The sequence below is a fragment of the Pezoporus wallicus genome, unplaced genomic scaffold (genome assembly GCF_028554395.1).
Source record: "Pezoporus wallicus isolate ANWC-B61680 ecotype Strahan unplaced genomic scaffold, APGP_CSIRO_Pwel_v1 contig_4264, whole genome shotgun sequence".
NCBI lineage: Eukaryota > Metazoa > Chordata > Aves > Psittaciformes > Psittacidae > Pezoporus > Pezoporus wallicus.
In genome coordinates, this window is record NW_026637102.1 from 322,311 (window position 1) to 336,810 (window position 14,500).

Sequence of the window (14,500 nt, forward strand, 5' to 3'; positions counted from 1 at the left end):
CTAATTTGATCACTGAATTGATGTATTTTTTTTCAGGATCTTTGTAAAACATGATATCCTCTTGGTAATCTTCAGGTCCTCTGGTACTAATGTATTATAAATCAAGACAATACACATCACATTTAATACTTCAGTTGTTTCATCTTTGAGTTTCTTTGGTGGATCCCATCTGAACTTTTTGGGGTGGGGGGCAGTGTGTTTGTTGAGTTTTGGGGGTTCTTTTGTCACTACTCTCCTCTAACCACTTTTGGCTTTAACTTCAGGGAAAAAAATCCTTGGCTGTCCCGTGTGAAGGTTTCTGTCATAGGAATCTTCCCAAATTTCTTGTTTGTGAATACAGCAGAAGTGGATTTTGCATCTTTAGCCTTCTCTTCTCTGAGTGCTGTTTTTTTTTTAATTTTAAACAGTTGGATGATCTGTTGGCCCTTCAGATTCTGTTGGCCTCATGGCAGCCCTTATTTGTTTGAAAATACAGTATTATGGGGCTTCTGCAGGTAGTTTCTCAAACTTTTTCACTTCTGTACTGTTTGCCTTTTCTGTTTTTATATTTATAACTTGACAGATCTTTATTATGCTTTCTGTAGTGTTGGGTGTATATTAGTAGGATATATAAAAGAATAGGGGTGGATGAAAAATGGATAAAAAACCCGATTACAAATACTTTTAAAATACAGTTAAATTTAAAATTACAGTCATGTACAGACCTGAACCTAATGTTAGCCACTGAAATTAAGCCATTATTTAAATGTAATGCTTAGATAACCCACCGTTATAACCAAGATTTTATCCATCATTGAACTGATATGAATTTGTAGCTAAATGCCAGAAACTACAATTTGTTGAGTGCTGAATGAGCTTTCACAACTATAGATTCCTTTGCAGATGCAGAGATGATTTTTTTTTTTCAGTTTGATAGTTTAATTTGAATTGAGAAAGTGATTGAAATCAGGAATTGAGAAAGCAAGAAAAATGAGAAGTTACTTCAGCTCCTAGGCACTCTATGTATAAGATATTGCTGTCACTAGAAGATACCTGTAACTCATTGAAGAAAATTAACTGATGAATAAACCAGGTACTTTGCAGTGGATGATCACTGCTAATCAATAGAAGTGGTCAGAGGAGCAATTTATTAGGAGGTCTTGCACCTGTGAGCAGACTCTCTGATGCTTATTTTCTGTCCCACTTGGCAGTCAGGAGGTCTGGTGCAGCACTGCTGGCTAAGACAGAGAAGCTGTCGTGCTGTTCAGAACATACTAGAGTGGGGAAATTTTTTTGAAATATGTTTGAAAAGGACTTTAAATTCTTCTGGACTGACTGTCGCCTGGCTGCAGGTTTCAGTAAAATGCAGCTCCATTTTGCTTTAAACAGCTCACTGTACTTCAAGCTTTTATTTATTCAACTGTCTTTATGATTAAATATGGAATCATATGGAGGTTAAATTAGCTGTCTTTATGATTAAATTATGTTCTCTCTAGGAGAAGTCTGGAAGAAAATTAATTCTGGGACATGGAGAGGGTGGTTGATGGGGGTTTTATTCACCTCTTTGAACAATGTTATCTTAGAACATCACTTTCTTGCCATAATGGTGTAATAGCAGGTACGATAGCTATGCAGGCACTATTTTCACTGTTTGCAAGTGGAGGCATACCTTCTAAATACAGAATTGGAGGAGTTTATTTTAGACAAAAATTTTTGGAATGTTATCCAAATTAAAGCCATTCTTTAAGTGTTGTAATCCTTTGAGATTCAAAATTATTATAAACTTTTACATGGTTTCTGCAGTAAATAGAAGTGTTTTAATAATGTTTCATATGAAAAATCACTCAAATATTCTAACAAACATGAAACAAAAAAGGTATGTTAAGTATTACAAAAGAGCAAGCTTTGCTATTATCACTACTTAAAACAAATAGGGTATCTGAACAATTGAGTAGATTCTTATTGTCATCTGTATGGTACAAAGTGCCATTTACAGTTGCCTGCTATACCACAGAAAGGGGAGTTTGAGGCAGTAAGGAGTGAAAGGGGCACTGGGAGTTTGCGACTTGAGTTTTGTCCTCATTTCTGGTTGTATGATTGTAAAAGAATCACTTATATATACTACAATCAGTTACTGATTTGTAAACAGTACAATATTGGTCCAGTAACGAGCTGAGGAAAGGTGTTTGCAGATAATTGAAGGTATCACATTTAAGTGATATTCTTGTAAAAATAGCTAAGTAACTTAATAGTATTTGTGATTGAAGGTAACTGTTCTGTGCTAACTCTTTATATAGTCTGCTAATAGTCAAGAAGAGAGAATTCAAGAAAGTGGTACTTATTTCCATTTTTGTATCTCTTAGATGTGCTGAGAATAAAATGATAAAACATTTTCCAGTAAGAGAAGGGTTTAATGTGTGTGTAGGAGTGAACTGGGAAAAAGGAGGGCAGACTCACTTCTGAGGCAAACAAGAACATTGTTCCTGCTATCTGTTACACAGCATCACCTGCTAGAACAGCAGCAGGTTTTAACAGCACTGTGCTCTCACTTTGCACTAGTGTAGATTATTATGGAATTGTGGCTTAACAGAGAATTTTGTCCAGTGTAGAGAGGACTTTTGCACAGAGGCAAAATCTGCAGGTTAGAAAATGTGAAGCCAAACTGTTCTGAATGAATCGCCTATTTCAGGAAATTACAGTGAATAGTTAAGCTATGGTCTCACTTTAAAATCAACTACTGATATCCTGCAAAGGAGCCATAGCTGTTTTGCTGAAGAAATTCAGAGTCAGTAGAAGGGAGTATTACAGTGGAACCACATACAGAGATTAAATAAACCTAAAGAAACCTTTTTATTGGTTCCATTATAATTTATAGCAGTGTATTTAACTCTCAATTAAAATTTTGTACTATTTGCTAGTGGTCTGCTTAATGTCATGTTAAAGTTAACGCAACTATTCTGGTAATGCTAAATTGGAAGGTAATTTCTCATCCATGTGGTATTTCAGCATCTGGTATGCTGAGCTGCTGCAGTCTGACTCTTAGCTATTTACATAAGTCATGTATGTGCTAATTTAGATAGACTGGCTTATGTTTAAGGACATAAGCAATTTTTATTCACAGTGTACTTATTCCTTGTTCTAGAGCTCCTGCCAAGGGTTGAGACAGTTGCTTCAACAATCTAAAAGAAATAATTCAAGTAAGTAGAACTCAAGCATTTGGACAGTTGAAGTGGGTTTTCTTGATAGCATAACTTTACTGATGCTGTTCAGTACACTCAGAAATTATTTGAAAAAAGTGGGAAACACTGAGGTGGCAAACTGCTGATGATACAGAGTTGTTCAAGATAATGCAGAGGAAGGACAGATATCATGAAGAGCAGGAAGGGATAGCCACTAAAATGACAGATAAAACTCACTTGATAAAGTTACACAAAAAGTGGGGTGTTGTATTTTCATATACACAATGATGGACCCTACATTGAGTGCAACTACTGGGGATAATAGTTCGTTAGACATCAGCTTCAGTGTTCAGTAGTGATGAAAACAGCAAAAGAAATGGGTGAGAATTCCTGGAGATGAATAAAGAAAACATGAAACATAAGTATGCTTCTGTGAGAAAGGATGCTGCACCCAGTCTTGAATACTGTCCAGTTCTGGTCCCCCAACTCAAGAAAGTACAGCAGAACTGAGAAAGATAGGTAGAGACACAGGCTCATCAGCCTGCCTGAGAGGGAAGGGGAGACAGCAGGGCTCTCAAAGTCTTTGATGTGGCATGGAGAGCTGGCCAGCAGTCCATTCACAGCCTCATCGTATATTAAAACTAGGGGGTACTAGCAGGGGATGAGCTCAGCACGAAGAAAAGGTAATGGTTTTTCTTTCATGTAGTCTGGAATTAAGCTTTGGCCAGGAAGGCAGTGGATGGTAAAATGCTGCATAGTTTTGAAGTGAGTGGACAAATACACACAAGGCAAATTGTTCCAGAGTTGGGAGACAGCACATCCCCCAAGCTGCCAGCAGCTGGCTGGGAGGTGCCTGGTGGTTGTTGAGAAGCATCTCTGCATGTAAGTACATTTCTTACTACTCATCCCTAGACAACTTTTGTAGTCACTCTCAGGACCAGGATAAGGCTGGACAGTCCACTTGTCTGACCTTGTTCTCTTCTTACATCCTTTAATTCTTGAGTTCTCAGCATCCCTTTATGTCTCTCTGCTGTCCCTCTGTGAGAGAGTGAAAAACTAACTTTCTGTCTTGTTTATCTCATAACTTTTTTCTAAATTGCTGGAGTAAATTCTGCTGCATATCACACCTCTTCAATAAATATACTCTAGCTTTTTCGCGCAAGCTTTCTATTAAGAAAATCGGGTAAACTTCTGCCTTTGTGGCTTGTAGAAATAGATGTTTAGCTGTCGTATGTTGCCACAGTAGCTGTTGATTGTATTTCTGTCCTAGCTGGCTGGCTGTGGCTCACCTTGAAGGCTTGCTCATATTCTCAGATTCTGCCATTTGACAATATCTGGACTAGTTAAAAAAATAAATTACTTGAGTTGCTGCCTTCCTTTAGATGTACACATAAACAAAGGTATGTGGATAGCCAGAACAACTTGGAACAAGTATGATATGAAAAGTGTGCACTGGAGGGATGTACAAAATTTGATTTTGAATATGATCAAAATAAATGATCCTGCCCAAATGTGCACTCTACAAGGGTGATACTTATGGTATTGTGTGTCCAAATTATTATTACCAAAGAGAGGTATTGCCACTTTGGGAATGTCAGCTATAGCATGTGATGGGGTATCCTCACTTTATACAGGAAAAGCAACGTGGCTCCAGGTTGGTCTGTCCTGACACTGACTGTGGGCCTGGAGGAACCATGATTGTTTCAATGCAAATTGTGTTCTTCTAAGACCGAAACAGTCAAATGAGAAAAGTGCCTTGTCTTTTTACCACACACATGGACAGAAGCACTTCAGCTGTAGTAGTCAGATGAGCATATGATGCTCATCTTAGAAGCCACAGAAATACCAATTCAGACAACTAGTAAATCTATTGCCTACCTTTGTGACCTGAAGGATGATGGATTATAAAACGTTTTTGGGTCAAGTAAGAGTGGTGCATTCTCTACTGCATGCATAATGAATCAAATTTCAGCTGTGTTTAACTCTGGGAAGTATGGTGTTATTTTAAAGGAAAATACACATTTTCTTCCTCTTCATTGTCTGTCATTTTTCCTGGACTATGTGTCTGGACTATGTGTTTTCAGTTTAGAACTATATGAAAACTCAAAAAGGGCAACCTGGTGTTGTACTGAGAAACTAAGAGGTATTGAGTTTCTTAATCGAAGTGACAAAGTCTAGAAACCAAAAAAAAAAAAAGAGTAAAAGCATCACCCTTCATGCTGAGTAACAGAATTAAATTCCTCTCCTTCTGACTTCAAGGAACTGTGCTGCCTCAGGAATGTAAAACTAACACTGACATGAATAACCTGTATTGTATATCAGCCATAATGGATTTCTGTAAACCTTACTCAAATGTATATGAGTTTCATTTTTTTTTCTTGACAAAAAATACTGTACTGGTTGGTCAGTCACAACCAAGACTCCTTTTTAAGACTGGTATCTCAGAGCCATTTGCTTGTTTTGCCATTAAGTTTAAGGCTAATTGGATTGTGAGATTGTGATTAGAGTGGTGATACTTTCTCTCTTGACACAAATTAACTCTAAGCTTGATTCTTCCTACTGAGCCTGCACAGATTCCCTCTGAAACTGTTCATGTATTGAAAACCTTCTCATTTACAGATTAATTGCAACCATACTTTGGTCCCCACTTTTAATGAGTTCAAGTAATTTAGATATTCAGAGCTGATCAGGCTAGGGGTCACATATGAATGACAGCTGCACTTCTGGCAACCAGAGAAGCTTTGATGTCAGTCCAATAGGGAATATGCTTGAAAACTCAGATACTTGGAGGTATTCAAAGAGTAAGTGAAACTCCATTGCCTTCCTGCTTCTATCATCTGTGACTACTAACATATCTATGGGAGTTTTGCTGGTGGAAAATGGGGAGTTGGGTGAAAAGGCTGGGTGACCAACTTTGTGCCCTGAGAAGTATATTGCTATGGAGCTGGCAGAGAATATCTGCAATTTAAGGGCTCGCTATCTGCTAGCAGAAAGGGAGACAGACTTGCTGGTCCCCATCCTGTATATGATAGAGCCAAGGAGGAAGATTTAGCCTCTGCTGCCCAAGTCCCAGCCTAATGTGTTTGAAACTTAACCCTGGGGTCTTGACACCTTTGTTGAATGCCTCATACAGGCTATGCCTGTTAAAATACATTGGAAAAGTAAACACCTTCAAAGATTATGCTCTAGCATTACCTAGCTTTAATGCAGCTTTTTGTCTTCTTACAATGCAACTCTGTTTCTAATTGTGAAAAAAACATGGATATGTGGGAGTAAGACTGTCTAGGTATTTGATTTCCCCACCCTCCACCCCCATTTATTCGGTGGTATATTGTACTGTTTCATATTGCGTTAGTCTTTGTGTTTTATGGATAAGGCTGACATACACAGTTTAGTAAAAGCTTCAGCACTCTGCTAAAGAACTTTATGTTGTCTAAGGATATGTTCTGAACATCTTGTTGCTTCCTTCACTAAGAACAGAGTTTATTTTCATTGCTTTCTTCTAAGCTTACTTTGCAAGGTGGGAGCCATTTTATGTCATTATAACAACTTCAGTAAGCATCCAAACACATGCATATGTGTGCTCCTGTGGTGTGTTTTCATGTAGCTGCATTCTGGGATTTGGCAGTATGTTTCCTGCATCATTTCCAAGCTGACTGTTGGGTTCCCAGTGGATCTGCTGTCTCAGGATTTTTATTTCCATTTAGTGGTTATTTTCCTCTTAATGAATCTTTGTTTGTATAGAACACCTAAATATTCCTGTACTGCTATTTCTTCTACAGGTAAACAGGCAACACAAAATCATGTTGCACACCAGAGATCAGAGTATGATGCTGTCCCAGACATGCCTGTGGATGGTCAGGTGCTGTTTGGGCAGCAGTATTTCTTACTCTTCCAGGCCTTGTATGTCCCATAGAAGAGGAGCATATTATGTGTTTCCTACACTTACCAAAGAATAAACAAAATGGTTTTTCCAGGTGATACGAAGAAGTAGTGATGAGGAAAAGTTGCTGTGCTTGGTACGTCAGCGTGCAGGACATCACTGTCAAACTGCCGTCATCGTGATTCTCATATTGGCCTGGGAAGGGATCCCTCATCTCCTGGCTGATACGCTGTACAAAGAACTGACACAGAGTCTCAGAAAATACGGCTGTCCCACCAGCCGTAGATGTGCATTAAATGAAGAGTAAGTTACTTTAATAGTAAGTGATGGTTGTGTTGCCTGTTGTATATTCTGCAATAAATAACTCGAGAATTCAGTAGCTTAATAAAATGAATATGCAAAATCTTGTTTAAAATTACAAACCACTAGGTGTCATTTCAGTATAGAACTTAGTTCCTGTCTTTCCTAGAGACCGGGCTTGAAGTGATAGTTGTACATGCTACATCCAGGGAAAGGGGTGGCAGTGAACTCTCCTGGCTTTGTGCACACTGCCCAAAGACAGTCAGTGTGCCCTTTGCATGGCCATGCTAAAGAGCTGCTAAGAGGGTGAAATGTGACTTTTGAAACACTCAGAATCTTCCCCTCTATGCTTCTGAGAGGAATTTGGTTTGATTGTCTAGATAATATATTGCAGCTGAGGCTCTGTAGCAGTGCTGCCTTTGTGCTGATTTTTGCGCAACCCACATTTAAAAGACTCTAGTAGCTGTACAGTGACTTGAATCTAATGATTGTGTTCTTGATGGGCCAGGCTGAGTATATGCTCTGAAACTTGGAGCACGTAGCAAAATAATTACTGAATTTGGGGGTAACCTTGAGTTGCAGAGGTATTTTCTTGGATAAAAATTTTATCCAACTCAACAAGTCAAAATCAAGGTAGCATGGGTGTATTTATATAGCTATAACTGAGGGTTATGTATTTATTTCCCAGAACTGGGGCTTTGGGGAGCTGAGACTATCTTTATGGAGGGAAAAAGTAATTTCTCTACACACGGATAGTTCCTTAACAGAAAATACTTGGTTAAACAATATGTGTTATAAATCCCTGTGTTGTTACGCTATGTGTTAGAAAAGACATAGCAAACAGCATTGCCAAAAAAAAAAAAAAAATAGCCATGTTGTCAGCTGACTTCCTGTGTCTTTATTTCCTTTCATAGTCGTACTTGTGCATGTCAAGGACTTGATCCGGAAACTTGCGGAGCATCATTCTCATTTGGCTGTTCATGGAGCATGTATTTCAATGGCTGTAAGTTTGCCAGAAGCAAGAACCCGAGGAAATTTAGGCTTCTTACTGATGACCCTAAACAAGTAAGATTGATTTAGTTTCTTTTATTGTTTGTTTTTTTCCCTCCAAATACTTTGCCTACTGATTTTAAGAACTGGAAATGGACTCTACAAATGTCCACCCCTTCTGTCTCACACACGTGTGCATAGCTTATAACACAGGCACCCAACTAAATGTTTTATAACTGCAGTATTTATAATTTTTCCACTGTAGAAAATCTCAGTGTCATTTATTATGTATTTATGTACCATAAAATTGTCGTTAAATGCTTTTCTGTATGCATATTTAGCTCTACTCTGTAACTCTTTATGAAATGTTTATTCTTTGGAAGTATAAAATACACCAAAAGGTGTTTTCTAAGAGCAATCCTGCACCTCAGAGATTCACTCCTTTTGCCTGGTCATAGAAAACTTTGTTGTTGTGCTGCTTTCACACTGCTTCTGACCAGCTGACACCTGATCTTCTGTCTGCCACATAGACTAAACTGGCTTTTCTATGTTTTTTAAATTCTCTTGAAGGAATAAATAGCAGTTGCCTACAGGAGCAGGCCACTTAACGAGGGCGTTTTCTAGATGTGATCTAAAAGCGCATTCCTTTTTTTCCTTTTTCCATGGAAGTTGTTTTAAAAACTACTTCGAATTCTGCAGTGGGGATGAGGGTTGCACAGCACACAGGTACTTCACAAGTGTGTTTGCCTGTGAGGGAAGCATGCACGCCCTTAGCCTACCACTCTGCAGAAGTCTCCAGCTCTAGGGGACAGTGGTGCTTGTGTAGTTGCAATGTCCATGCATGTTGTCACTGCATCTCAAAAGAAGTTATATTACTGGTAAATAATTTTTCTCTTTGTTTCAATTTGTCATTAATTTTCCTAGCAGATACTTCTTTTAGCTAAATATTGGATATTGATGATTTTGCAGATTACATAAAACTAGGAAGTATAGAAAATTAAGAAGAAGATAGTTCGAAGTCCAGAAAGATTTGGATCATTTGAGGCACTGGGTGGAGTGAGATGAGGTTAAGGGTATAATATACCTAGGTAAGAGTAGTTCATAGGATAGATAATTAAGGATGTGTTGCCTTCAATGCAGTTCAGAAAAACTTGTAGCAAGCAACCGGCTGTAGTACAAGTTAAAAAATGCAGTGTCATTTTGTAATGTTACTGTCACATTTTTCAGTGTGATGTTTCCTTATGTTTATATACGTTGCTGTTTATGATACATGGTGATAAGTGTTTTGGAAACAAACTAAACCAAGCTGTTATTTTTGCCACTATGCAAAACTGAAGCTGTGGTTGTCTCTCAAAGCCCAGCTCTTAGAGGAGAGCAAAGTAGGGAGTATGTCACCGCCATCTTTTATTTCCCAGTTAGTTGGTCATTCTCCTGGAAAAGCAAAAGTTTAGGAAAAGCATTTAGGGATTGTTTCTATAAATAAGACCTTAAATGTTACTCTGCCATAGAAGCTCACCTAATTAGTTCCGTGTTTATATGTTTTACCCCAAGGAAAGGAACATTACTTCCAAATCTAGTAGATATTTCCATAAACCCCTGAGTTTTGCACCTCCAAAGAACAAAACAGTTAACAAACATTCCTGATCAGAGTTCTGTTGGCAGTGTTACAAAATGTAACTCTTCCCCCAAGAGCTGAAATTAATGCTAAATGCTATTGGGAGTTACTCATATGCTTTAAAGAAAAAAGGCAGTGGAAACTTAGGCTTCTTCTAGTAAAGCTGTATCAACGTAAGTCAAGGCCGCATAAGCAGAACACTAAGAGAAGACCTGTGGCTCCACTCAGCATGTGGTGTAATTTTTCTCCACTAGATATTACCTCTCCATTTTGTGTGGAACATACCTCATTCTTTGACTGTATATGTATTGGAAGGGGGAAAGGATGGAGAGATTAGTTTCTTCTGTGTTGGGTTTCTTTGCCCTATCAGGTATTCTCCATTGTTATTTGGTTGATTTATATTTAACAATTTTGGTACTTCAGTCATGCAAAAGTAGACTTATTTACAGTTAGTGACAAATGGCAACAGAACAGAAAATTGATAAAGTGTTAGACACAGGCTGATCTGTCAGGCATCTCTGACCTGGGTTAGACTCTTTTAAAGCAAATTAAAGCACTTCTAAATGTTGCCTTTCTCTGCAGGAGGAGCTTCTTGAAAATAATTTGCAAACCTTAGCTACTGATGTGGCTCCAGTTTATAAAAAGCTTGCTCCTGAAGCCTTCCAGAACCAGGTAGGTCTGTGACATTCAGCTAGTCTAGCTGTAGCTCTGAACAGGCAGTGTGGTTTAAAAACAAGATGAAACCCTGTAGTGTGTTTATGTGTAGAAGCTGCAGCTGTGGTGAATCCCGTTGCTTGCTTACAGTGGTTGCTTTGTTTGGCTAGTTTTAAAATACTGCACCTTTTTTATTTCATCTGATGGTTAAGTTATGCTCTGAGCTGTGCACACACAAAAGGCTTATGATAATACTGTAAGTAAAATGTTTTTACCATTTAAAGACATTTTGACTCTGGCTGAGCTCATTATCTCTTTGATATCCAGTCATAAGTGTTGCATGTTTCATGGGAAAATATGCGCTTTCCAGTTGTTCTTACTGGATGCATTTATTCAGTCACAAGTGTAGTTGTGGCTCATGAAGTTCCAAGTCACTCATTTTCAGTCCCAAGTACCTGTAGTTTATTTTACTTTTAGGTGGAAAATGAACACATGGGCCCAGACTGTCGACTTGGATCCAAGGACGGTAGGCCTTTTTCTGGGGTAACAGCTTGCATAGATTTCTGTGCCCATGCCCACAAGGACACACATAACATGCACAATGGAAGCACTGTGGTATGTATGCAGGATTTTCTCATTTGCACTCTTTACTGTTGTGATTACTGTGTGTTTTAAAATGCTGCTTGGTTGGGTGGGTACATTTGCATGAAGTTTTTTAAGGTATTATGAAATTCACTGCATGCTGCCATTTATAAATTTCCATGTTATCTGCATACTTTTATTACTGGGCTACAAGGGACATAAGTTCATCTTATTATAGAGCAGATCAGGAAGGTTTGGGAGTGATCCTTCCTACAAAACAGCTTAATTATTGTAAGACACCCAGGACTGGCCATGGGACAGATGACATACAGTAGCTGTTTGAGGGCAAATAATAATCTAACCAAGGAGTTGTACAGACCTCTGTAGAGGAAGAGCTAACAAATTGAATTGTTATTAGTTTACATCCCCCAGGGTCAATTCTCATCAAATTCACTTTTTCTTGCCCTGTTATGAGGCTTCATGTTAGTATAGTTACTAGTCAGAGAGTCATGGTGGAGTCAGGTCACTTTTGTGATCTTAAAATCTCAGCATGAAAGGAAAACCCACAGATGTGGGGGTTTTGGTGTGACTGGTGTACCAAATACCTTGCTGGATTGCTAGTGAGAAAATCATGTGGGGAATTGGTTAGAAATTGAGACCGTGGTCTTGAAGACAGACAAGCTCAAAAGAGAAAAGGCAAAATAAACGTGGCAATCTGATTCTTTTAGTAGTTAGAGCACTGCAGTGCTCTAAATAACTAGGATGACATCTTGTACATCAGTGGAGGTGACAGTCAAGAATAATTTCTCTATCAAAGGATGCACATCTGGAAAAAATAAATTAATGGTAAAACCCCCCAAGTGATGCATAATACAACTGCTCACCACCCACTGACCAATACATCAGCCCCTTCCAGGTAACTCCTCCCCGTTTATATACTGGGCATGACGTGCTGTGGTATGGAATACCCCTTTGGCTAGTTCAGGTCAGCTGTCTTGGCTATAGCTCCTGGCTTCTTGTGCCCTTCCTCACTGGCAGAGCATGAGACTGAAAGTCCTTGACCAGGGTAAGTGCTACTGAGCAACAGCTGAAACCTGTGTATCAGCATTGTTCTCAGACTAAAGCCAAACAAAGCACTGTACCACCTACTAGGAAGAAAATAAACTCTATCCCAGCCAAAACCAGGGCAATATGGTAGCAGATCTCAGAATTCAGCAGGAATGACATGATGATGATCAAAATTAGGATTGTCAGTTTTGGTTTATAACCAAATCTGGTGTTAATGTCTGAAAACCTGTGGTAGGAACACAAGCAGAAATGCATTCCAGCATCTATATCTGGTCACCTCTGTACTCCCATCTATTCCAGAAGCTACTTTGGCTACCTGCTTAGTTTAAAATACATTATGACTTCTTATAAATCACTGATAATAATGATGATTTACATAACTATGACATATTTTGTCTGTTAAATGTTCTATATGCAAGTAATACATCTAACTGCGGTGACAATTTTCATGTAGGTGACTGCTTTCTGATAATGTGATAATTAACAGAATGAGAAGGGTTTGCACTGCCTTACAAACTTCAAACATACAAAACTTCATTTACTATTCTCCTCTTGTACTATGATTTTTTTTTAAATGGTAGTCACACTGTACAGTTTAAAATCTGTACAAAGTGTACTTGTCATCCTGCACCTCGTTAGTGCTGGTAAGATTTCCTTTCCTCCTTATTCTGACACAGAATCTTCATTTATAAAATCGAAAGTTCCTCTGGACTAGAAGGGTTAAAATAAATACTGCATAAAGTGGCATTTGCACATGCTGTGAGCTCTATCACTGCTACTCATGGTGTAAGCGACACTTTCTCATTTTCTCTCTTCAGTTGTTGGGGAACCACTTTTACCACAAATATGAGAGGAATGCTGCACCAGTGCACCACAAGGAAAGGAAAACCGGAATCTATTTAAATTATTTAAACCAGACACAAACTTGAGTTCAGCAAAGCACTTACATGAGTTTAATGATAAGCACAGAGTTTTCAGTACACTTACAAGAATATATTATCTAATGAGCTGCCAATAATAATTTCCCTGATCTGTCTCTGCCAGAATTTCCAAAAAGCATTCTGGTATTTTTCTGGGTATAGATGTTTTGGTGTTCAACTGCATTATTTGTATGTGACTCTGAAAATAAATGAGGCTGTCATTTTCATTAGTAGTGGGGAAAAAAAAGTCCTGGAAATGTCTACTGTAAATACAACACAGGCTGAGAAAGTTGGGGCTGTTCAGCGTGGAGACCTCATAGCAGCCTTCCAGTATCTGAAGGGGGCCTACAAGGATGCTGGGGAGGGACTCTTCATTAGGGACTGTAGTGACAGGACAAGGGGTAACGGGTTAAAACTTAAACAGGGGAAGTTTAGATTGGATATAAGGAAGAAATTCTTTCCTGTTAGGGTGGTGAGGCACTGGAGTGGGTTGCCCAAGGAAGTTGTGAATGCTCCATCCCTGGTGGTGTTCAAGGCCAGGTTGGACAGAGCCTTGGGTGAGATGGTTTAGTGTGAGGTGTCCCTGCCCATGGCAGGGGGTTGGAAGTAGATGATCTTAAGCTCCTTTCCAACCCTAACTATTCTATGATTCTAAGATAGAATAATTCATCTTAACTTGCGCAAATTGAGCATTACCATGGGAGATTTGATTCACTGAAGTTCTTTCCTGGCTGTGAGAATCACTCCCTGAATGTAGCAGACCTAAAATTAAAAATTAATATTCCCTGTTTGGTCTGCAGTAGAGTGAAGGCACCTGGCAGTTCCACAGAGGTGTAAACTGATATGTTTATCTGAAAGAAAGAAACAAAAGTAATTTCTGTCTTTGAACTGAGTTCTTTAAGAACTTTTAAGTCAAATAATAAATCCTCCATTTTTACTCAGACTCTGTTGTCATCTTTTAGTGTTCTTCTAAGGGCCATGGATGTATGTTACAACTGCAGTGTTAGGGTACAGTGTTCCTTGTGGATAGAAAGCTAAAAAGCTGTATAGTTATTAATGGAGTCTGTGAAATTAAATATTTCTTTATTGTATTAATTACAAAGGATCACATTCATTGTACCTGTGTGAGTCCAGTTAAATCCCTGACATACGGGGTTTTACACTGTCCAAAACAACATGGTCAATGAAGGTGTCACTAGTTTGGTAGCATCAGTGTGGGTGTTTGTCATCCTATGGGGCACATTCTGTTTTTGCTGGGCTTCAGAAAGGAGAGAGTCCAGCTGCAATTATGTCTAGTCCCTGGTGCTATGCAGTCTGCAGCAGGCACTGT

The 14,500-nt window shown here is 38.7% G+C and overlaps 1 protein-coding gene across 6 annotated transcripts in view; it reads left to right on the plus strand.

Moving 5' to 3' along the window:
* Nucleotides 1-14,500, plus strand: part of TET1 (tet methylcytosine dioxygenase 1) — an 83,452-nt gene that overhangs the window by 57,228 nt on the left and 11,724 nt on the right. For all 6 annotated transcript variants that reach the window (XM_057403259.1, XM_057403258.1, XM_057403262.1 and 3 more), the window contains 4 exons: nucleotides 7,136-7,344; nucleotides 8,256-8,406; nucleotides 10,529-10,618; nucleotides 11,078-11,215. In XM_057403259.1, coding sequence (XP_057259242.1) covers nucleotides 7,136-7,344; nucleotides 8,256-8,406; nucleotides 10,529-10,618; nucleotides 11,078-11,215 — 588 coding nt within the window. The remainder of the gene's footprint in view (nucleotides 1-7,135; nucleotides 7,345-8,255; nucleotides 8,407-10,528; nucleotides 10,619-11,077; nucleotides 11,216-14,500) is intronic.